The following is a 22,304-nucleotide window of genomic DNA, read 5'->3' as shown; positions in this document are numbered from 1 at the left end:
CCTAAGGTTGAGTCCGTCACCTCCAGAATATCATCCATCCATCTTGCCCTTGGTCGGCCCCTCTTCCTTTGGCCTTCCACTTTCCCTAGCATCAGCATCTTCTCCAGGGTGTCCTGTCTTCCCATTATGTGGCCAAAGTACTGCAGTTTTGCCTTTAATGTCATTCCCTCAAGTGAGCAGTCTGGCTTTATTTCCTGGAGTATGGATTGGTTTGATCTTCTTGCAATCCAAGGCACTCTCAGAATTTTCCTCCAGCACCACACTTCAAAACCATCTATCTTCCTTCGCTCAGCCTTCCTTATGGTCCAGCTCTCGCAGCCATAGGTTACTACGGGGAATACCATTGCTTTAACTATCCGGACCTTTGTTGTCAGTGTGATGTCTCTGCGCTTAACTATTTTATCAAGATTTGTCATTGCTCTCCTCCCAAGAAGTAAACGTCTTCTGATTTCCTGGCCGCAGTCGGCATCTGCAGTAATCTTTGCGCCTAGAAAGACAAAGTCTGTCACTGCCTCCACGTTTTCTCCCTCTGTTTGCCAGTTCTCAATCAAGCTGGTTGCCATAATCTTGGTTTTTTTGAGGTTTAACTGCAGCCCAGCTTTTGCACTTTCTTCTTTCACCTTCGTCATAAGGTACCTCAGCTCCTCCTCACTTTAGTAATGAAAATGCAGGCCCTTTAAAAAGTAGGCCTTTGCTCCAACCTCCCATCAGGACAGGAAGAGGAACCTGTCAAAATCTTTCAGTAACTAGAGTTGATCCAGGTGTTTTTTATGATCTTCTTAACCTATTCTTTGCCACGAGACTACAGAACTGCCTTCCCCAACCTGGTGCCCTCAAAATATGTTGGACTACAATGCCCATCTTTCCCAGTTACCATGGCCAATGGCAGAAGTGGCTTCCTCCTAAATTCTCTCTTCTTTTTTGCCCAACTATTAAAGATAGAAGAGCCTCACCCAAGAATAAGATATGGGATGCCCTAGATGGAACTAGTACAGGTATTATCATCCCAGTTTCACACACCAAAAGCCTGTGTTTATATATATTTTTTAATCCGCCTAGGTCATCTTATCTTTATTTATTTATTTATTGCATTTATACCCCGCCTTTTTTCCTCTTGGAAGGAACCCAAGGCGGCTTACATTCTCCTCCTCCTCTCCATTTTATCCTCACAACAACAACCCTGTGAGGTGGGTTGGGCTGAGAGTCTGTGACTGGCCCAAAGTCACCCAGTGAGCTTCCATGGCCGAGTGGGGCTAGAACCCTGATCTCCCAGCTCCTAGTCCAACACTCTTGCCACTACACCACACTGGCTCTCACTTTCCAAATGGTTGCCAGCTTGTCAATAACATGTCAGTTTTACTGAGATTTCAGTCTCACACACACACACACACACACACACCCTAAACAGTTTTGGAAGCAAAACCTCATTCCCGTGATGTTAGGAAGATATAAATCCAGATTGATGAAAAAAACTGAACATCTTCAATGGCGGACATCCATTACAGATCTGTAGTGTGACATGCATGACCTTTTTAAAAAAACTAATTAAATAGTTGAATTACATCAGCATCATTTCTGCAGTATTCCTTCTCCACCTGTCCAGATCCAAGCAAATGTTGTGCCCTTTTTACCTTACTTCTTGAAGGCTTTTATAGGATGTACCAAACCATAATCTGGAATTCAGCCACATAAGACTAGTGCATTTTGGGGGGGGGGGGTGTTGCAGGGGTGGAGAGACCAACTCTGGAAAGCAACAGGTCACACCTAAAACAGGCACTTGTATTTTATCCCAAATTGATTGAAGCTGTCGTAAAAGGAGACATCACTGATGAGGGAGTCAAGTGGCTGCTACAAAGCCACAATTTATTTGGTCCTACAGTGTCAAATGCCATCTCCAACCCACGATCCCTCTGCCTCCTGCCTCTCCACCCGAATCCAGCTCAAGAACATGGCCCCAAAAGTGCAGAGAGCATCCCAGTGGGGAAATCCGCTTGCGTTGCCAGAATTCAAGGCTCCAGCATTCACCTCCAAGCTTGGAAGCCAAACCCGTTGCATCTGCCTGCCTGCCGTGGGGTCTCAAGATGTGTGCCCTCCCACCCTCTATTTTTGCCGCAAAAAAACAGTGTACAAAACTTTGACCCCAGTTGGCAGCGACATAACCGCAACCAACAAGCGGCTCAATATATTTTAAACAGTATTCTTAGATGACTGTTAACCCGCTTGAAATCATACCGCAGCCTTACTTTGGAACTCCCCAAACTCAGCCTACTTACCCTTCACTAGACGACGAAACAGGACTGTGTGGTATAGTGTTACTCCATCCAGACTCTCAAATAAAATAAAGAAGTATTCTATTCTCAACAGATGCAGTTATTTCTTTTGAATCCACAGAGCAGTGAGATTGGGGTGGTTTGAAGAGAGGGGTCTACAAACTGCACCCCAGCACCTCAAGGCGTTTACCGCAATCCTCTGCACCCAAAATCTAGGTCAACCTTCCTCAACCTAGTCCCTTACAGATGTGTTGGACTACAAGCAGGCCTCAGCTAACCATGTTTATCAAGAACTATTAACCACCGACACCTTAAAATGACCCTCTGCAAGCATTAGTATCATATCTGCCCTCCAAATGTATTGAACTCCAACTCCTAGCCAGTTTGTAATGTGAGATTGCAGAACAAGAGGTAAGGAAATTTGATTGGGTTCAGTAGTGACTTAATAGGGGCTATGGTTTCTATGAACCTAGGTTTCTAAGTAGGGATAGGCAACTTGGAGCCCCCCAGAGCTTTTGGCTGACAACTCCCGCCAGCACTGCCAGTGGTGAGGGCTGATGGGAGTTGTAGGCCAAAATGACTGGAGGGCCACTCCTGCTCTAAAGTACCAGCTGCTGGGCGACAAGCAAAGGAAGATGGTTGTTGCCTTCCTACTTGTGAGATTCTCATTGGGGCATCTGGTTGTCCACTGCTGGAAACTGGATGCTGGGTTAGGTGGACCCACCTTAGTCTGATCCGGGAAGGCTCTTCAACTATATAATGCACTAAAAGTCTTTATCATGTACATAGAAACCATAGTCCCTGTTGAGTCCTTGCTTGACCCAATCAAATTTCCTTATCATCGCTTGTTCTGCAATCTCACATTACAAAATGCCTGAAAATTATGGGAGTTGGAGTCCAGACAAGAGTGCTTTGGGTATTGGGTGCCACAGAAATGAAATTAATCATAATCATAACAACACCACATCTGGAAGGTACCAGATTGGGGAAGGCTGTTTTATTGACAAGCAAGACCTGTAAATTTTAGTCTGCACTACATTGGGGCAGTAATCAGGACACAGCATGCAGTGAACTTGTTCAAATGGTTTTCGAGCTGTCACAGGGCTGAGCGGGAAAAGTCAAGGATCACATGCAGAGGGGAGATGGATGAAGGTAAACATTAAGAATATATTGGGAGCACCGGGGAAGAAAGCTGAATTAAATTTAAAAGATCGCCCCATATTTATGCCATGCTACTGACTGCGAGTCACTTACACTGGATTCAGACTAATGCTAAGGAAGAGTCAATTTAGAGCAGAAGCATGAAGTTTGAGGAGCAAAGGGGTGATCTGGAACTGGGCCCATGGCACAGAACAAGGTGATCAGCCCAGCAAGATGCAAATTACAAACTTTGTGAGATACAAAACACAAATCGCAGCCCAAGAACGGAGGAAGAAGTGCCTCTGTTGCAGCACACACATTTAGGCTGTTGTAGCACACATTTAAATAAATGAATAAATAATGGGGGGTGGGGGGAACAGAGGAAGAAGTGACCCAAAGTTATCAAAACACAGGGAAACACTGCCCTGGAGAGAAGGGCAAAGCGTTTATTCCCCACGAAGACGTGGGACTCAAAAAGAGATGCGAGGCAACACCTTGGCATCAGCCCTGATTTATTCTTTTTATCCAATTTTTTTTTTTAATCTTTCCTCCATCCACTGGTTCCTCACAACAACCCTGTGAGCCTGAAAGAGAGAGCCCAGGTGTGCGTGTCTGGGTATTACTCTTCGTCTTTACCACCAAGAGGACTAGAAACCCGCCCTTTTCAGATAAAAGAAACATGAATTCATAGAATCCTAGAACTGGAGGGCGGGGGGAGAGATGGATTATAGGGCATCCAATCTAGCCAATGCTGGCAATTTGAAATTACAGCATCCTCAACACGTGGTGGTCCGAATCCTGTTTCAAGATCTCCAGTGAAGGAGAGCCCCAGGTCATTTTGGAGGATATAAACCACTGCTTTTTTTTTTGTTTTAAGAAGTCAAGTGATTTTGGACTAGAATTCCCGGAGTTCCAGATGCTGTAAAGGTCGCCCACACAGCCTGCTTGCTCAGATGCAGATCACCTCCTCCCTCTCTCGTTCAGAAGGAAGAAAGAGGACCCTATGAGCCAAAATGGAAACCAGCCAGCCTAAGCGAGGAGCATAGAGTCGAGTACCTCAGCCCGATCTGAGCAATCTCATTTCATGTTACATTTCACATGATTCCAGAGAAAAATTGAATAGAAAAGTGTAAAAACAATGTACAAAAGTGCCTGTAACAGAATTTCTTTAAAAACACTATCCGTTGCTACATATAAAAGAGTTTCTGAGAAGACCTCTCACATGCAGGAAGCAGGAAGCGTTGCCTCCCTCCAGTAGCTGGGCCTGCAGCTCCATGCAAAAACTTCTAAACACTGATTCTTTGAGCCTCAGCATCAGGGGACCCAGCGATAAGAAGTTCCACATTCCCAAAGGATTCCCTAAGCCTCACTTAAGCCAGCGTTAAATCGGCAGGGAACCAAGTTCCCACGTCACACACGACTACAAGCCTGACCTATCAGGCATGTCTCGATCGATGCAACACAGGAGAGATAACAATGCTGATCCACGCAGCTGGGTGCCAGCCACGCTAAGGCCCCGCCGGTGGGCCGCTTGGGTGGCAGCCTACCGAGAGAACAGCCAAGGAACCCCTCTATCACTGGCCGGTTTGGATGTCCGCGGGACGCAGCTGCCGCTCCCCCTCTGCCAGGAAGATCTGCATTGCCCTGTGCAGAAGGTGGATGCCCAAGCATCGGCGTCTCTTCATTGGCCAGGCCGCTGCGATGCCATAGTAATTTCCCTTCTTTTGATTGGTCAGCATCTTCAGCCCTGAAGGGAAAAGGGAAAACCACTCAGGACAAGGCTGGGAAGCCATGCAAGAAGAAAGAGAGAGGCAGGCGGCTAGGTGGGCCTTTGCTCATTTGACGGATCTGCTGTGAAGTCCCTGACACGAACGTAAAAGGACCGACGTAATCCACAACTTATCTAAGCCAGCTGCTTGACAGGAACCTGGGAGGCAGAAGCGGGGGACACAGAGGGCTGCTCCAAAGGGTGGGAAGGCCTCAGGGCCACGCCCCAGCAATTAAAAGGGTTTCAGGCGAAAGGGCAGGGGAAGCCCACCCCCTCTGCCTCTCTCCCTGGGACCTTGGTGACCTGTTTCCAGTAAGAGAAGGCAATCGTGGTCTAAATGGCCCAGCTCTGGAGAAGGCACCTCGCTAGGCTGAAGAGATCCGCTGCTGAGCTTTTGGTTCAGAGGGAACAAAATGTGTGGCTTGCATAATATGAGGAAATGCTGAAGGCAAGATATTTTTAGCCTGGAGAACACAAGTGCAGAGGAGGCAGGTGGCGCCAATGTCAGTGGGCCAGTGAATCCGCTCCAGGCTTTAGTCAGAACCAGTCAGAACTCTAAAGCAGGGGTCCCCAGGCCGTGGACTGGTACCGGTCCGTGGCCTGTGAGGAACCAGGCTGCAGCAGAGGGCGTGGGAACCCCCCTTACCTTGGATCCGCGGGGGGGGGATTCGTCCCTCCCCCCCGCCAGAATTCTCGCTGGCCCTGGCCGGCTCTGCTCTGCAGCAAGTCCGCAGAGCTGCTGGCCGGCTCCGGCCGCTGGCAGATTTCCAGCCACTGGGACGCAAATAGTGTCCATGTAGCGGCCACCATTTAATCCCTGTTCAAGTAATAGGCTACATAAATTTTTACATAGCCTATTGCTGCAAAGAACAGGGTCGCAAATGGCGTCCCAGAGGCCGGAAGTCCACCAGCGGCCAGAGCCGGCCGGCAGCTCCGTTGCCTCACCGCAGAGCAGAGCCGGCCAGGGCCAGTGAGGATTCCAGCGGGGGGGAGGGACGGATCACCTCCCCTCCCCCGCGGACCTAAGGTAAGGGGGGTCCCCCCCCGCCCCCGGTCCATGGAAAAATTGTCTTCCACAAGACCGGTCCCTGGTTTCATAAAGGTTGGGGACAGCTGCTATAAAGGAACTGTCCTTTAGAGTTCTGCATGGTTGTGGCTGAAACCCAGAGCAGATTTACATCCCCACTGACATTGGATCCACCCGCCTCCACTGCACAGGTGTGCATGAGAGAGAGAGAGAATGCGCAGAGACATAAGAACATCAGAAGAGCCCTGCTGGATCAGAACAAGGGTCCATCTAGTCCATCATTCTGTTCACACAGTGGCCAACCAGCTGTCAATCAGGAACCCAAAGTAGGGCATGAGCACAACAACACCCTCCCACCCATGTTCCCCAGCAACTGGTGCACACAGGCTCACTGTTTCTGGTACTGGAGGCAGCACAGAGCCATCAAGACTAGTAGCCCTTGATAGCCTCCTCCTCCAGGAATGTGTCCAACCCCCTTCTAAAGCCATCCAAACTGGTGGCCATCGCTGCATCCTGTGACAGCGAGTTCCATAGTTTAACTGTGTTCTGTGTGAAGAAGTACCTCCTTTGATCTGTCCTGCATCTCCCACCCATCAGCTTCATGGGAGGAACCCTTTGGGTGCTCGTATTTGAGAGTGGGAGAAAAATGTCTCCCTCTCCACATTCTCCACACCATGCATGGTTCTGTGGACCGCTATCCTGCCTCCCCTTATTTGCCCTTTTTCTAAGCCAAACACTCCTAACTGTTGTAATCTTCTCTCACAGGGGAGATGCTCCACCCCCTTGATCATTTCAGTTGCCTTTTTCCAGCTCTACACTATATTTTTTGAGGTGCGGTGACGAGAACTGTACGCAGTATTCCAAGTGTGGCCGCACCACAGATTTGCGCAGGGGCAGTATGATATTGGCAGTTTTATTCTCAATTCCTTCTGTAATTATGCCTAACATGGAATTTGCCTTCTTTATAGCGGCCGCACACTGGGCTGACATCTTTCTCGAGCTGTCCAACACAACCCCAAGATCTCCTTCCTGGTCGGTCACCGCTTGCTCAGATCCCATCAGGCTATACTTGAAGTTGGGATTTGTTGCCCCAATGTCCATCGCTTTACACTTGCATACATTGAACCGCATCTGCCATTTAAATGCCCATTCTCCCAGTTTGGAGAGATCCTTTTGGAGCTCTTCACAATCCCTTTCTGTTTTAATCACCCTAAATAATTTAGTGTCATCCGCAAACTTGGCCACTTCACTGCTCACTCCTAATTCCAGATCATTTATGAACAGGTTGAAAAGCATTGGTCCCAATACAGATCCCTGTGGGACCCCACTATTTACTTCCATCCACTGGGAGAATTTACCATTTATTCCTACTCTCTGCGTTCTGTTCTTTAACCAGTTACTGATCCATAAGAGGACCTGTCCTCTTTTTCCATGACTGCTAAGTTTGCTCAGGAGTCTTTGGTGAGGGATTTTGTCAAAAGCCTTTTGGAAGTCCAAGTAAACACTGTCTACCGGATCACCCGTCTACATGTTTATTGACACTCTCAGGCTAGTGAGACAGGACTTACCTTTGCGGAAGCTGTGTTGATCCTTTTTCGGCAGGGCTTGTCCTTCAATGTGCTTATTAATTTTATCTTTAATAATGCCTTCAACCAATTTACCTGGAACAGACATTAAGCTAACTGGCCTATAATTTCCTAGATCCCCCTGGATCCCTTTCTGAAAATCGGTGTTACATTGGCCATCTTCTAGCACTCTGGTATAGAGGCTGATCTTAAGGACCTGTTGCATATTTTGGTTAGAAGATCAGCAATTTCATATTTGAGTTCTTTGAGAACTCTAGGATGGAGACCGTCTGAGCCTGGTGATTTATTTGCTTTCAATTTATCAAAAGAATTTTATCTTTTGTCACCACTATTTGCTGGACTCTTCAAATCCCTGAAGGGTGTCACACAGAAGAGGGCAAAACCTTTGGCCACCCCAGAGTGCAAGACTAGACCCAAAGGGCCCAAAAGTTACAGGAGGGTAGATTTCTACTGGCCATTAGGATAATCTGCTTGATGGTAAGAGCAGTTTGACAATGGGGCCCATGACCGAGAAGGGCGGGGGCTCTCCCTCACTGGAGATTTTCAAATAGAGGCTGGATGGCCATAAATGAGGGATATTCTAGTTCAGGATGGCCGGCATCAAGCAGGGGGTTAGACTAGATGCCCTCCAAGCTCCCCTCCAACTCTGATTCTGCAATATCAGGGGACTGATTAAGTAGGCCTGTGAGAAACAGTCTGTATCGCTTCCGCTCATCCTCCATCTTTGTTCTCCAAAGCCCTCTGAATAAACCTCGCCAAGCTTTAGCTGGAACCCCTGACATCCCTGCCTGCCCATTTGCTGCTCGCCAAGGAGGGAACCTGCGGCTGTATCTCAGCACCCCTCCGACACTGGAAGGCGCCTCCTCTTCTGTCGAGCCTTACCAATGGCGTCCAGCATGCAGGCCTCTCGCGTGTAGGCCTCCACCGGGATGACATTCTGGAAGCAGTGCATGGAAATAACGCCCTGCCCGCTGGCCCAGATTTCTAGGATGTGCTGGACCTTGGAACATACCTGTGGACAGAGAGGAGTCTTAGCAACAGTGGTGAGGAAGCAAACATTCCTCCCCTACCCTGACAAATCATGCTTGCTTTCCAAGTTGCATCATGGCATAAGAACTGCAGGTTTGTGGGATCAGACCAAGATGCTCTGGAAAGCCCCCAAACGTCTCTTAGTGACCCCTAGCACAGGGGTTGGGAACCTCAGGACCAGGGACCAAATCTGGCCCTCGACCACTGATGGTTTGATAGTTTCCCGGCTTTGGTGAAGTTTTCCTCTTCTGACTTGCCTCTACTAAGGTTTAATGACTGACAGTAAGAGTGTTAACCTAAAATATATTGGTATTTTTTATATTTTTGGCCTCAAACCTTTGGCTTTTGGTCCTGCCCAGCACTGGAGTCCCTAGGAGCTCTTCCAAAATGGAATTCAGGCCCCACCCTTTTTGTAATCCAGGGGTAGCGGGCCTCTGAATTTGGAGGTTCCGTTCAGCTGGCAAGGCAAATAGGTGCCGAAAGGCGTCTCCTCTTCCCATTAAATTTGTCTACAGGCAGTGGAGAGACCACAGGCGAGATCATGTCACCACCGCATGGCGGTTGGTTTCCCAGAGTCCGCACCTGGCCTCCCCGCCTTCCCGGACCATCCTTGTAGCAGGTCAAGGCTTCGTAGAGGTGAGAGTATGGCCTGGAGCGCTTCCCTTTGCCCACGTAGAAGATGGCACTGACGAAGGTCCAGAAGCATTCTGCCTGGCTTATGAACCGGCAGCGGAAGGGCAGGTTCTGGGTCACCCTGCAAAAGAGCCCAGGAGGGAGATGAGGTAAGGAGGCACTGGCAGGCAAGCGCCAAGAGGAGGAGGGTGCAAGCGGAAGAGAGGCTACCCACTGTTGCTGCCGAGGGCATCAGAGGGAGAAGCGGCAGCAGCCCTCCAGCCATGCCCATGACCTGCTGAACTCTGCAACTAAGAATCCAGTGCCTGGATTTGCTTTTTCCTCCTCCCTCCCCATCCCCTTTCCTTCTGTGTCATGTTGCTTAGACTGTCAGCCTGCAGGCAGGGACTGCCTAATTTCATATCTTTGTAAGCCACCTTGGGAGCCTTTTTGGCTAGAGAATGGGATAAATATGCTATAAATAAATAAACTCCAAGACCAAAGTGGCTTGTCTGGATCCTACAACAGACCTACGCATTCCACGTAGCTGAAAGCCTGACTCTCAGGAGCCTATCGCTCGATGGAATAGCTCATCCTCTGCCTGCAGAATGTCCAGAAGGTTCAGCAAGAGGCAGCTTCCTATGTTTGTAATTAAATTAGTCCTTTATTCAGAAACATGAGGGCTGGAAACTTTATGTTTAGAGGAAGGGCTGTAAGCTCAGTGGTAGAACACCTGCATTGCATGCAAAAGATCCCGGGTTCAATCCCTGGCCACTCCAGGCAGGGCTGGGAAAGACCCCTGCCTGAAACCCTGAAGAGCAGCAGCCAATCAATGGAGTCCAGATCGGGGTGGACAGAAGAAGGCGCTCCAGACCTTTTGGACTTCATCTCCCAGAAACCCCTGCCAGCATGGCCAATAGTCAGGAATGCTGGGAGTTGGAATGGCTAACGGCCATGCCAGCTGGAGCGATGGGAGCTGTAGTCCAACACATCTGGAGAAAACCAGGTTGAGGAAAGTTGGGCCAGTCACTGAGGCTTTCTGGCACACGCCGCACACGGTTCAGCTACGGTGGGGCAAGATGAGTGGATTTGCACCTCCGTGATCTTGCCAAAGCTTGGAGGATGTCAGGAGCGGGGGGGGGGGGGGGGGCAGCTCTTGATTAGAAATAGCAAGTCCAGAATGTGGGTTTAGCCTCCTGCCTTCCCCAAGCTTATTTGGGTCTGAGTGGTTGGGAATGAAGCATCCCTTCTACCCAGGAGGCAAGGAGTAAAAGAAACACAAAGGCAGCAGATATGTCACACCTGGGATCCAAGAGCAGGTAGTTGAAGCTGGACTTGAGCACACCTTCCCGCCACTTCTTGCTCTTGTCTGGCTGGTCGAACTGTCTGGACAGAGCCATCTCGTCATCTTGGCCATCCGGGATTTGGTATGTTTCCAGGGTGGAAGAAAGTTCCGGGCTGTAGCCTGGATGCAAGCAAAGAACATGTCAAAACCCCACCCCAAAAGACAGGTAAGTTAACACACAACCAGGGATGCACAGACAGACAGACAGACAGACAGACGAAAGACAGACAGACATGCAGGGATGGGGCGCTGCAAAATCACCCTGGGAAGTGACTTGCAAAGGGCACTGTTCATTCCTCACCATTTTGCTGCAGGCCCCTAAATGTGTGAAATCCAGAACTAGTTATATGTCCAACTGATGACTGCCCAGCCTCTCTAGAAGACCTCCAGCCAGGGAGAGCCCACCACCGCTCAAGGTCATTGGTTCCATTGTTCTGACTGCCAAGATGTCTCTTGTAACATTCAACCAAAATCTATCCTCCTGCAACTTTACCCCCTTTAGATCAGCCTTTCTCAACCTGATGCTGTCCAGATGTGTTGGCCCACACATCTGGAGAGCACCAGGTCGGGGAAGGTTGACCTAGAGTGAGTCCTTCACCCTCGGGGCAGCAGAGAACAGGTCCCTGACCTCTTCTATCTGACAGCCCTTCAGGGATTTGAAGGGTGCAGTCATATCCTCTTATGCTGGGACCCTTTTGTGCAGCTATCCTTTTGGTTTGGGCTTCTATAGCTGTTTTGGGTTCCTCTCAATTGTGTCCTATCGTGTCCTCCCCCTCACCCCAGTCACCTCTGCTCCAGCCTAAACATACGCAGTCACTTCCACCTTTCCTCGTGGGACTCATTTTCCCTACCCCTCACAGCTGATGTTCCACAACACCCTTCCAAAGGATTCCACCCACACTAGACCCCAAAGAAAAGCAGCAACCCACCTGCAGAGCCTTTCCGGGCCTTGATCTTGGGGTCGCTCATCAGCTTCTCCAGCAGCTGCAAGTAAACCTTCCTGGTGATCCTTGTCACGGGTCCTGGATTGACCCCGAAGTCATGCAGCTTGCGGAACAGGACTTCATCTGAAAGGTGATGCAGCTCCGGGGTGGCCTGTGGGGGGGCATCCCCCTCACTCGCCTGCCCCACCGCTTGGGCTGTATATGCCTGCCAGTCATAGATGATGGTGTCTTCGGAGCTGATGTTGGCGACGGAATCGTCCGAGCACGGAATGTGCCGCTCGATCAGCGTATGTCCTTTGTCCTCATCCACGTACAAGTACTCCACTGGCTCAGCGGTGCTCAGGTTCACTGGCCGGCCACCAGGCGACAACGGGACATCCTGCCTGATGGGGCTCAGCCTTCCTGAGGTTCCTGGCACAAAGGGCTGCACTCTGGTGGACATCCTGCTGAAGCTAACCCTTGAGGGTTTGGGTGGTCTCCTGGCCTCACCACACCAGGCACCCAGCCGCTCCGGATCAGTCCCAGACGGCGCAGTACCTCGCGCTTCCTGGGTGGTGCAATCCCCCTCTCCAGCACCAGCGGACAGCTTGCCCTCATCCAAACCCACAGTGGGATCAGTGCCAAGGTTTACAGCTGACCAGTCGTCACCTCTTGGGACGTCTTTTCCTGAGTTTGTTAGCACAGCCAGGCTGGTGACAGATGGGCCTGATGGGCTACATTTTGGGGTCCTGGCTGGCTTAACAGCGCTGGGGACAGCTGCAATTAACTGGGTGTTACCTGGCTCACCGGTCTCCTCTCCCACCATGGAAGGTGGGTCCCCGTGCCTCGGGCCATCAGCCCAGTTCCATGCTTCGCTGGAGGTCGGGGTCCTCCCCTCAGGGTTTCTCACTCGCCTGGGGCGCCTCGGCATCTCCAGGGTGTCATCAAAAAGAGAGGAGGAGCTGCTGCTGTCATGTGTGGCTGATGCAGTCATGCGGCTTTTGGTCCGGGGAGTAACGTGGCAGGGTCTGTAGTTTGGCTGCAGCAACGGCGAGTGGCAAACCTTGGTTGCAAACATCATTGACCTCAGCTTTGCTTCCAGGCTGGTGGATTCCTCTTCCTTGGCATTTGCTGTTTGATGTGGGAAAGGCATCGTGTCATCCACTGTTCGATGTAGGACAGGCATTGTGTCATCCACTGTTCGATGTGGGACAGGCATTGTGTCATCCACATCCCCACACGTCCTGGGCGAGACGGGGCTCTCATCGCCTAGGAAAGACTTCATTTCTTCAGATGCCCTCGGTATAAGCACTGTGTCCGGAGTCCACAAGCTTTCTCTTCTCTCCTCCACCTCCTGGGCGCTCAGTGAGAGATCCGATTGTCGCACACCCCTTCTCCTCTCTTCCTCAGTCAACTCTGCCAATGCCGCAGATGACACCACAGTTCCTCTGAATTCACCTCGGAGCTCCCGAGTAGCAACTCGTTCACCAGTCATGTCAGAGGAACTTTCCGGAAGAACCGTATTCTCTGCTCCAGATGTCATGCATTTCTGTGGTTCCTGCAACAATGGCAGTGTATTCAGGCTCTGATTCTCCCCCTTTGGCGAAGGACGCTCTGCGAGAACCCCATCCTGGGACATTCTAGAGAGACACAGCTCCCTAATGTTTCCAGAGCATTCATCCTTTCCAGTGTTGTGGAGGTCCAAAGCTTGCCTCTCAGCAGATGTCTTGGAAAAAGTTTCTCTAAAACCAGTTCCATCATGGAAATGCCGCAGACTCTCAGATCTGGCAGGAGAGATCCTCTCGCTAATGGCTGGTGCCACCAATGTCTCTATACGCTCTTCCAAGCTCCACATTGGTGTCCTGGAACTGTTGTTCCTGATGCTGCCTGAGCTGCCCGGAAAACAGTCCAAGGTGGCCTCCCGTTCTTGAGGCTTGCTGCAGCGTGGTGCTTCTGTGGCACTCATGTAGCATTCACTGTCACACAAAGTGTATTGGCTGCACCTGCTGCCATCTGTACTCCTGAACAATGACTTCCCACTCACAGAGCATCCATCCGGGTTCCCTGAGGCCCTCGACAGGAACGCCAAGTCGACCATGGTCTTTTCCAAGTCTGATACGGCCGTGGAGTTCGCCCGGGAGAAGAGGTAGACATGATTGGGTGAGGTGACATCCAGCCCTTCCTCACTGGTGAGCTTCACTACAAGATCTGGATCAAGGAAGCTGTTGCACTGGGAAAGGTTAAGGGTAGTGTTGGCATCCTGCATGCCAAGAAGGTGATCTACTTTACATTCAGACTTAATTGCACAGGTAAGAGACTTGGGGGTCTCCTGGGATCCATTAGTGCTTGGTATTTCAGGGTACACCCTGGACGTGCAAGACTCAGAGTCGATTAAAACAGTGTGGAGAACTCCATTTAGATCTGGAGGCAACCGGCAATCTGCAGCAGTTTCAATGTAGTGAGATTGGATTGCACTGTTTGCTGCCAGTCTGGGATGCTCGGATCCGTCACTGGGGACACCCCGTACTGCAGTACAATTCAAGGTTTGTCCAACAGCATCGCCACATGAGAACAAATGGTTGGATGAAGCTGCCGGCTGAGCACGGAGGTCACACTGCTCAGATGACGTGCTGCATCGCCAAGAATACTCCGTGAGAAACGAAGCAGAGAACCGGTCCTCAAAGGAGTGGTTTTTGTCCTGGCAATTCCCCAGGATAGTGCAATCTGGATGGCTCTTTGTAGTCGGTACAACAGGACGAGAGAAGGAGCTGCATGCCCCCACATATCGAAGAGTCTTGTTCAGAGATGACTGTGGAGTTCCGCTTAACTGATGGGGATCATAAAGCCTTGAAATGCTACCAGTTTCCAAAAGGTCTTCAGTCACGGTGGAGAGAAAGCTGTCTGTTCTTCGGTCGGCTGAATAAAAGATAAGAGAGAGGCAAACAACACTAAGGTTATATTTAAATCAGGCATTGGGAAAGATAAAGTTGTAGAGTTTGGGACTCTTGGGGTCCAGATGGTTCCTGGCACTTACGCCTCCAGCTGCTCTGCTCCTCACTAGTGTCTTCCAGGGACTTTTGTAGGATACGGACACACATCTCGTTCCCCTGCTCCAAAGCCAGATTGAGGGCTGTGTTCCCATCCTGAGAGGCAGATGGAGAAGAACATTCCTTATAACCAGCCCTGTTTGTCTTCCTAATTCCCTTCATGCTGGTAGTTCCCCATTTAGCTGGACAGGTCATTGATTCCAAGGGACCATTTTGACATGCGTGAGCTTCAACTCCACAACTATTTATGGCACCGTTTGCCCTGGAACTGTTACTTCCATGACACAGCTCTGATATAACCACAAGCCACAGTTAAAGAAGTGAAGCATCTCAATCAAGGAGCCATGATTTGCGACTGGCAGCCAAATTAGAATCAGAAACCATGGTTTGAAGTGGGGTTTTAAAAGTATGGTTTGTGCCAACAATGGCTTGGAGTAGCATCTGAATAGACAAACCAGAAGCTGGAGCTGCCCGACAGATACAGGGGGACCCTGCAGATGGAAAGAGAAAGTAGACAAGCACTCCCAAATCATCGTTTGCCTCTCATACATTTGTGGGATTGAACTATGACTTGGATTGTAAACTATGGCTAGTGCAAACTCTGGAACTGAATCCATACGTGAGACTGGTCCCCCAAAGTGAGATTTGCTTCCTTGTCCTTTCCTTCCTCAATTTACATTGTTTGAGACAATGAAGCGCAAATAAGGCAGCCCAGTTTGTCAGAACTCAACTGCTCAGTTACCCAATTTGGCTGTTCTAATGCGTCATACAAGGGATCCCTGAATGTTGCAATCAGCGGCTGAGGCAGAACCGAGTAAGTGATGGTCTTTATAATTTCAGAATGGAGAACAGATCGTCCCAGCATTGCTGCAAGCAGAAATCTTTCTGCATCAGAGGACAGGGGTGGTGTTAGAAGTCAGACTAGTCAGGCACATGCTAAAGACCCAGGGGCTCAGAAGAGCCTAACACTGACCTTGCTGCCCCTTGCAGATGTTTACCTGGCCATAGTGTTTATTATGAGATTGGACAAACCACTGCTCTGTTCCACAGCAGGAGGCCACCATGTTATTTCCCAAAAATTCAATTTGGGGCACACATCTTAGAGATTTTTTTTCCTGCTTACCATCCAGCCTCAACAATGGTTCCAAATGGACTCAGACACTTGCTTCATTTTTGTGTGGACTTTTTAGCATCCTTTTAGTTAAAGATGTTATGCAACCATTGCTTTGAATCCCCCCCCCCCCCACTAACAGACTGATATTTTTGTAGAAATCTGGCAGAAATTCAGTCCTGCCCAGCATTCAGCCCTGGATGAAAAAGCCAAATTTGTAATTTAAAGATCAATTCCCTCTCCTTTTCTGAAAATTCAGGTTTTATTGCCACGAGAACAGCTAAAGGCTACACGCACAAACATACTCTGCAACACAAAAGCCACCCCAAAACACAAAATCCATGCCTTACGTTGTAAACCCCCTAGGGCAGGGACCTGGGCTAATGTTAAAAAGGTTTGTTGTTGTTCAGTCGTTCAGTCGTGTCCAACTCTTCGTGACCCCATGGACCATAGCACGCCAGGCCTTCCTGTCCTGCGCACTCTCCCGGAGTGTGCTCAGGTTCATATTCATTGCATCGGTGATGCTATCTAGCCATCTCATCCTCTGCCGTCCCCTTCTCCTTTTGCCCTCAGTCTTTCCCAGCATCAGGGTCTTTTCCAGAGAGTTTTCTCTTCGCATTAGGTGGCCAAAATATTTGAGCTTCAGCTTCAGGATCTGTCCTTCCAATGAGCACTCAGGGTTGATTTCCTTTAGGACTGACTGATCTGACCTCCTTGCAGTCCAGGGGACTCGTAAGAGTCTTCTCCAGCACCACAGTTCGAAAGCATCAATTCTTCGGCGCTCAGCCTTCCTTATAGTCCACCTCTCAAAGCCATACATTACTACTGGGAAAACCATAGCTTTGATTAGATGGACCTTTGTTGGCAAGGTGATGTCTCTGCTTCTGACTATGCTGTCTAGGTGTGCCACAGCTTTCCTCCCAAGGAACAAGCGTCTTTTAATTTCATGGCTACAGTCACCGTCTGTGGTGATCTTGGAGCCCAAGAAAGTAAAATCTGTCACTGCTTCCATTTCTTCCCCTTCTATATGCCAGGAAGTGATAGGGCCAGATGCCATGATCTTCGTTTTTTTAGTGTTGAGTTTCAGACCAGCTTTTGCACTCTCCTCTTTCACCCTCAACAAGAGGCTCTTGAGATCCTCTTCACTTTCTGCCATTAGGGTGGTATCGTCTGCATATCGGAGGTTGTTGATAATTCTCCCAGCAATCTTAATTCCAACCTCTGATTCATCCAACCCGGCATTTCTCATGATGTACTCTGCATATAAGTTAAATAAGCAGGGTGACAATATGCAGCCTTGTCGTACTCCTTTCCCAATTTGGAACCAATCGGTTGTTCCATGTCCGGTTCGTACTGTTGCTTCTTGACCCTCGCACAGGTTTCTCAGGAGACAGGTAAGGTGGTCTGGTACTCCCATCACTTTCAGAATTTGCCACAGTTTGTTGTGATCCACACAATCAAAGGCTTTAGCGTAGTCAATGAAGCAGAAATAGACGTTTTTCTGGAATTCTCTTGCTTTCTCCATAATGCAGCGAATGTTGGCGATTTGATCTCTAGTTCCTCTACCTCTTCGAAACCCAGCTTGTACTTCCGGTAGTTCTCGGTTCACATGCTGCTGAAGCCTAGCTTGTAGGATTTTGAGCATCACCTTGCTGGCATGTGAAATGAGCGCAATTGTGCGGTAGTTTGAACACTCTTTGGCGTTGCCCTTCTTTGGAATTGGAATGTAAACTGACCTTTTCCAGTCTTGTGGCCACTGTTGAGTGTTCCAGATTTGTTGGCATATTGAATGCAGCACTTTAACAGCATCATCTTTTAGGATTTTAAATAGCTCAGCTGGAATACTGTCATCTCCGCTAGCTTTGTTGTTACTAATGCTTCCTAAGGCCCACTTGACTTCACTCTCGAGGATGTCCGGCTCAAGTTCAGTGACCGCACTATCATGGCTATCAAGGACATTACTATCATGGCTATCAAGGACAATAAGATCTTTCCTATATCGTTCTTCTGTGTATTCTTTCCACCTCTTCTTAATCTCATCTGCTTCTGTGAGGTCCCTGCCTTCTTTGTCCTTTATCATGCCCGTCTTTGCACAAAACGTTCCCTTGAGATCTCCGACTTTCTTGAAGATATCTCTAGTCTTTCCCATTCTGTTGTTTTCCTCGATTTCCTTGCATTGTTCATTTAAGAAGGCCTTCTTGTCTCTCCTTGCTATGCTCCGGAACTCTGCATTCAGTTGGATATATCTTCCCCTTTCTCCCTTGCTTTTCGCTTCCCTTCTTTCCTCAGCTACTTGTAAAGCCTCATCAGACAGCCACTTGGCTTTCTTGCATTTCTTTTTCTTTGGGATGGATTTCGTTGCTGCCTCCTGAACAATGTTACGGACCTCCGTCCATAGTTCCTCAGGCACTCTATCTATCAGGTCTAATCCCTGAAATCTATTCCTCACCTCCACTGTATATTCATCAGGGATATGATTGAGGTCATACCTGAATGGTTTAGTGGTTTTCCCTACGTTCTTCAATTTCAGCCGAAATTTTGCAAGAAGGAGCTCATGATCTGAGCCACAGTCAGCTCCAGGTCTTGTTTTTACGGACTGTATGGAGCTTCTCCATCTTTGGCTGCAAAGGACATAATCAATCTGATTTCGATATTGACCATCTGGTGATGTCCATGTGTAGAGTCGTCTCTTGTGCTGCTGGAAAAGAGTGTTTGCTGTGATCAGCGTGTTCTCTTGACAAAACTCTATTAGCTTTTGTCCTGCTTCATTTTGTACACCAAGGCCATGCCTGCCTGTTATCCCAGTGATTTCCTGACTTCCTACTTTAGCATTCCAGTCCCCTATGATGAAGAGGATATCTTTTTTTGGTGTTAGTTCTAGAAGGTGTTGGAGGTCTTCATAGAACCGATCAACCTCAGCTTCTTCGGCATCAGTGGTTGGGGCATAGACTTGAATTACTGTGATGTTGAATGGTTTGCCTTGGATTCGTACTGAGATCATTCTATCGTTTTTAAGATTGTACCCCAGTACTGCATTTATTTATTTATTTATTTATTTCATTTCTATACCGCCCAATAGCCGAAGCTCTCTGGGCGGTTCACAAAAACTAAAACCAAACAACACACAATAAAACAATTTAAAATATATAGAACATTAAAACCACAATATAACAATACAACCACAATAAAACCTAGCAGCAGGACAGGAGTTTAAAATACAGATTTAAAACAGCAAAGATAAAAATTTAGAAAGCTAAAATGCCTGGGAAAATAAAAAGGTCTTCACCTGGCACCGAAAGGAGTACAATGTAGGCGCCAGGCGAACCTCACTAGGGAGCTCATTCCAGAGCCGGGGTGCCACAACAGAAAAAGCCCTCCTCCTAGTAGCCACCCTTTTCCCACCCTTTTGTTGACTATGAGTGCTACTCCATTTCTTCTAAGGGATTCTTGGCCACAATAGTAGAGATGATGGTCACCTGAATTAAATTCGCCCATTCCTGTCCATTTTAGTTCGCTGATTCCCAAGATGTCGATGTTCAATCTTGCCATCTCATGTTTGGACACCTCCCGACCTGAGGGGCTCATCTTCCGGCATCATGTTAAAAAGGTTACAATCCTATGAAAACTCATTTTGGAGCAAGTCCAAAGTCTATGTGATTTACTTCTGAGTAAGGATAGATACGCCTGAGCAAAAACTATCAGGTTGCTGACAGCAAAGCGTCGATACCAGAGACCAGCTAAAGCAGCCTTCTCGAAACTTCTCCAGATGTTTCAGGCTACAACGCCAGGCACTCCTGACCATTGGCCATGTTGGCTCGGGCTGACGGGAGCTGAAGTCGAAAACATCCAGAGGAAAAGGTGGAGCTAAGCAGTCATACCTCCCAAAAGAGAAGCAGCAAGGGCATCACGAAACAGGATCTCTCCCACACCCGTCTACATCCAATTTCCCAGTTTGGGCTCACCTGGTCTTCGAGTCGGGGGTTCCCTCCTTCCATCAGCAAGAGCCTTAAGCAGGTGTAGCAACCCCAGGATGCTGCAACGTGTAATGGGGTGAGATCATCGACAGACCTGAGGCACAAGAATACAAAACGGGCAAATTCTTCTTCTCCAACATATACCCCTGGGGCTTCTGAACGTCAAGAGCTCTGAGCAGCATCTTGTTACCTAGAACAGCTGGCCAAATACTTCCGGAAAGCCCACAAGCAAATTACCAAATCCCCAGCCTTTGCCTGTCATCTGTATTCAAAGAAGTACTGCCCCTTTACCTAACTGCCATTCTCATCCGGGTGATGATCTAGCACTTTCAGAACATAAGCAGAGCCATGCTGGATCAGGCCAAGCTGGGTCTCCTACCAGTAGCTGACAAGATCCTTCGAGGGGCTCTGCAAGCAGGGCACGGGAGTGACTGCTCAGCCTCAGCCACCCATCAGCCTCAGCCAGCATGGCCCATGGATCACAGATTATGCGACTTGCCGTCCAAAACATCTGGAAGCCGCCGGGTTGGGGGAAGGCGGTGCAGACCAGCAGTCCCCAACCCAGGGGTCCCCAAAGCAGCCCCCGCAACAGGGTCCCCAATGGGGTGCCTGCAGGTACCCATTTTTTCTGACTTTTTAAATAAACGTACATGGATTTGTATGAAATGCATACAACTTTCCAACAATTATGCATGGGCTTCAACAGAAGAAGATCAAATATCCAAATAAGTATCCATTTGAAGGTGGCATCTATGTGCCACCCATTCAAATATTGAAAGCACTATAAAGTCCTGCATCCACTGCATTGTAGGAGTGTTTATTCTTCTAATGTTGTAATATCAGTTTTTAGCTGTCAAAAGGGTACGGAGAATCCTTTTACTCTGACCGTTTGTTAATTTCCACGAAGCAGATAAATAATGTAAAAGAGCATGTACGTCAGTGAATATTAAAGACCGCTCCAGTACAAAATTTATCTGTCTAACAACCTCCCCCACAAAAGAAGCAACTACTGGACATTATCAAAACATCAGTTTAAAAGAAGGCTTTGCTGTATTGCACTGCCAGCAATTAGCCGAATTAGACAATCTCTTATTAAAGAAACATTGTGGCATACAACTGACACGGAACAGAAGTTCCTGCTAAATAAGATGCCGCCAAATACCCATAGATGCAACAGGTAGACGCTAAAACTGACCAGGCATTTTGCAGTGGTGCCCACAGCATGGTCTCAAATTCTCAAATGTGCCCATGGGTCCAAAATGTTTGGGGATCTCTGCCCCAATCTGTTGCCCTCCAGCTGTGTTGGATTACAAGTCCAATCAGCCCTGGCCAGCAGGACTAATGGTCACAGATGATGGGCCTTACAACCCAAACCATCTGGAGGGTTGGGGTAGGTGGCCGCTTTGCACGCTCAGATGGATCCCAGGGGTGGATTCAAAGCTTTCCCCCGCTCCAGAGTACCTGACGTTGGGGTCTCCACCATACTGGAGGATGAGTCTGAGGCACCGAATCCCACTCTCTTGTTCCACGCCAGCCGCAAGATGGATTGCAGCGATCCCCTCTGGCAGAACCAAGTTGGGGTCAGCGCCCCTTTGGAGGAGGGCTTCTACCATCCTGGAAAGCAAGAGGGAGAAAGAGCTTCGAGGCGGAAGGGAAGCCCCCGCAAGGCACCCGAGGCGAAAGCCAGACTGCTCTGAGCATTCCCCTTCCGCTCCCAGTCCCAGACCAGTTCCGCACACTGCTCACTCTAGATCATCCTCTCTAATTGCAACCTTGGGTGTGCACACCAGTCATTTGTAAGAGAAAACGCACATCTGCAGCAAACAACAACAACAAAGGTTCACTTGCAGATGGGAATTTCTTCAGCAGAAACAAGTTTTTGAGAAACACACACACAAAACAAAAGGCTTGTTTTCAAACAAATAAGCACAATTTATTTTGTTTTCAAAACAAATAAGCACAATGGGCTGCAGATGTGGTATTTTGAATGAAAATTGGTTTTAGCTATTCTATACGTTGTATGTTTTAATCATTCCATTGTAAGTCGCCTTGGGTCTTTTTAAAGCGAAGGGGGACTAAGAAACTCAAATTATTATTATTATTAACTTGACTTGTAGCCCGCCTTCCTACCCAAAAATGGCACCCAAGGTGGTTAAATGGCACCCAAGGTGGATCAATGTGGTTTCTTGGTTTGGAAGGTGATGGGTCGTTTTTGTTTGGAGAAGCAATCGCCTTTTTGCAAACAGAAGCAACATAAAGACAGAAGGGTGTATGTAAAGAAATAGCAAAAGAAATCCACTTGTGCAAGCGAACGAAACAAAAAAACACAGTGCACGTGTACAGGCGCATCCACACGTGCACTTACGCGTCCCCCTCGCCTCTCAGCGCCTCGCAGAGTTTGCCAGCGAGCTGTAGAGCGGTCATCCTACCACTAGGGGGAACCCAAGGGAAAGCAGGGGCACGTCTGCGCAT

The 22,304-nt window shown here is 48.7% G+C and overlaps 1 protein-coding gene across 2 annotated transcripts; it reads right to left on the bottom strand.

Moving 5' to 3' along the window:
- Positions 1–3,154: 3,154 nt before the first annotated feature.
- Positions 3,155–22,304, bottom strand: LOC146333462 (uncharacterized). 2 transcript variants are annotated; one of them, XM_084825957.1, is made up of 9 exons: positions 22,198–22,304; positions 21,294–21,446; positions 19,821–19,926; positions 14,735–14,843; positions 11,707–14,616; positions 10,735–10,897; positions 9,403–9,574; positions 8,674–8,803; positions 3,155–5,157 (listed from the first exon to the last, which is right to left on the bottom strand). In XM_084825957.1, the coding sequence occupies exons 1-9, from the start codon at positions 22,302–22,304 to the stop codon at positions 4,985–4,987; spliced, it is 4,023 nt and encodes a 1,340-aa protein (XP_084682083.1). In that variant the 3' UTR covers positions 3,155–4,984. The 2 variants fall into 2 exon arrangements, with proteins under 2 accessions (XP_084682083.1, XP_084682084.1); XM_084825958.1 differs by lacking the exons at positions 3,155–5,157; positions 8,674–8,803 and having other exon boundaries at positions 9,503–9,574; positions 10,733–10,897.

This window comes from Heloderma suspectum, chromosome Z, assembly GCF_057233095.1.
Source record: "Heloderma suspectum isolate Gila_16-S chromosome Z, 16-S_ref, whole genome shotgun sequence".
NCBI lineage: Eukaryota > Metazoa > Chordata > Lepidosauria > Squamata > Helodermatidae > Heloderma > Heloderma suspectum.
This window is presented reverse-complemented; position numbering and strand designations above follow the sequence as displayed.

What these genes read in the sequence shown, in the direction of transcription:
- LOC146333462 (XM_084825957.1), bottom strand. Translation starts at nt 22,304, where the DNA reads ATGCGCAGACGTGCCCCTGCTTTCCCTTGGGTTCCCCCTAGTGGTAGG. An exon ending in GGCCCGGAAAGGCTCTGCAG is followed by an intron (nt 10,898 to 11,706) that starts GTGGGTTGCTGC and finishes GCTTGCATCCAG; the next exon opens with GCTACAGCCCGGAACTTTCT. An exon ending in CTGCATGCTGGACGCCATTG is followed by an intron (nt 5,158 to 8,673) that starts GTAAGGCTCGAC and finishes TTTTCCCTTCAG; the next exon opens with GGCTGAAGATGCTGACCAAT.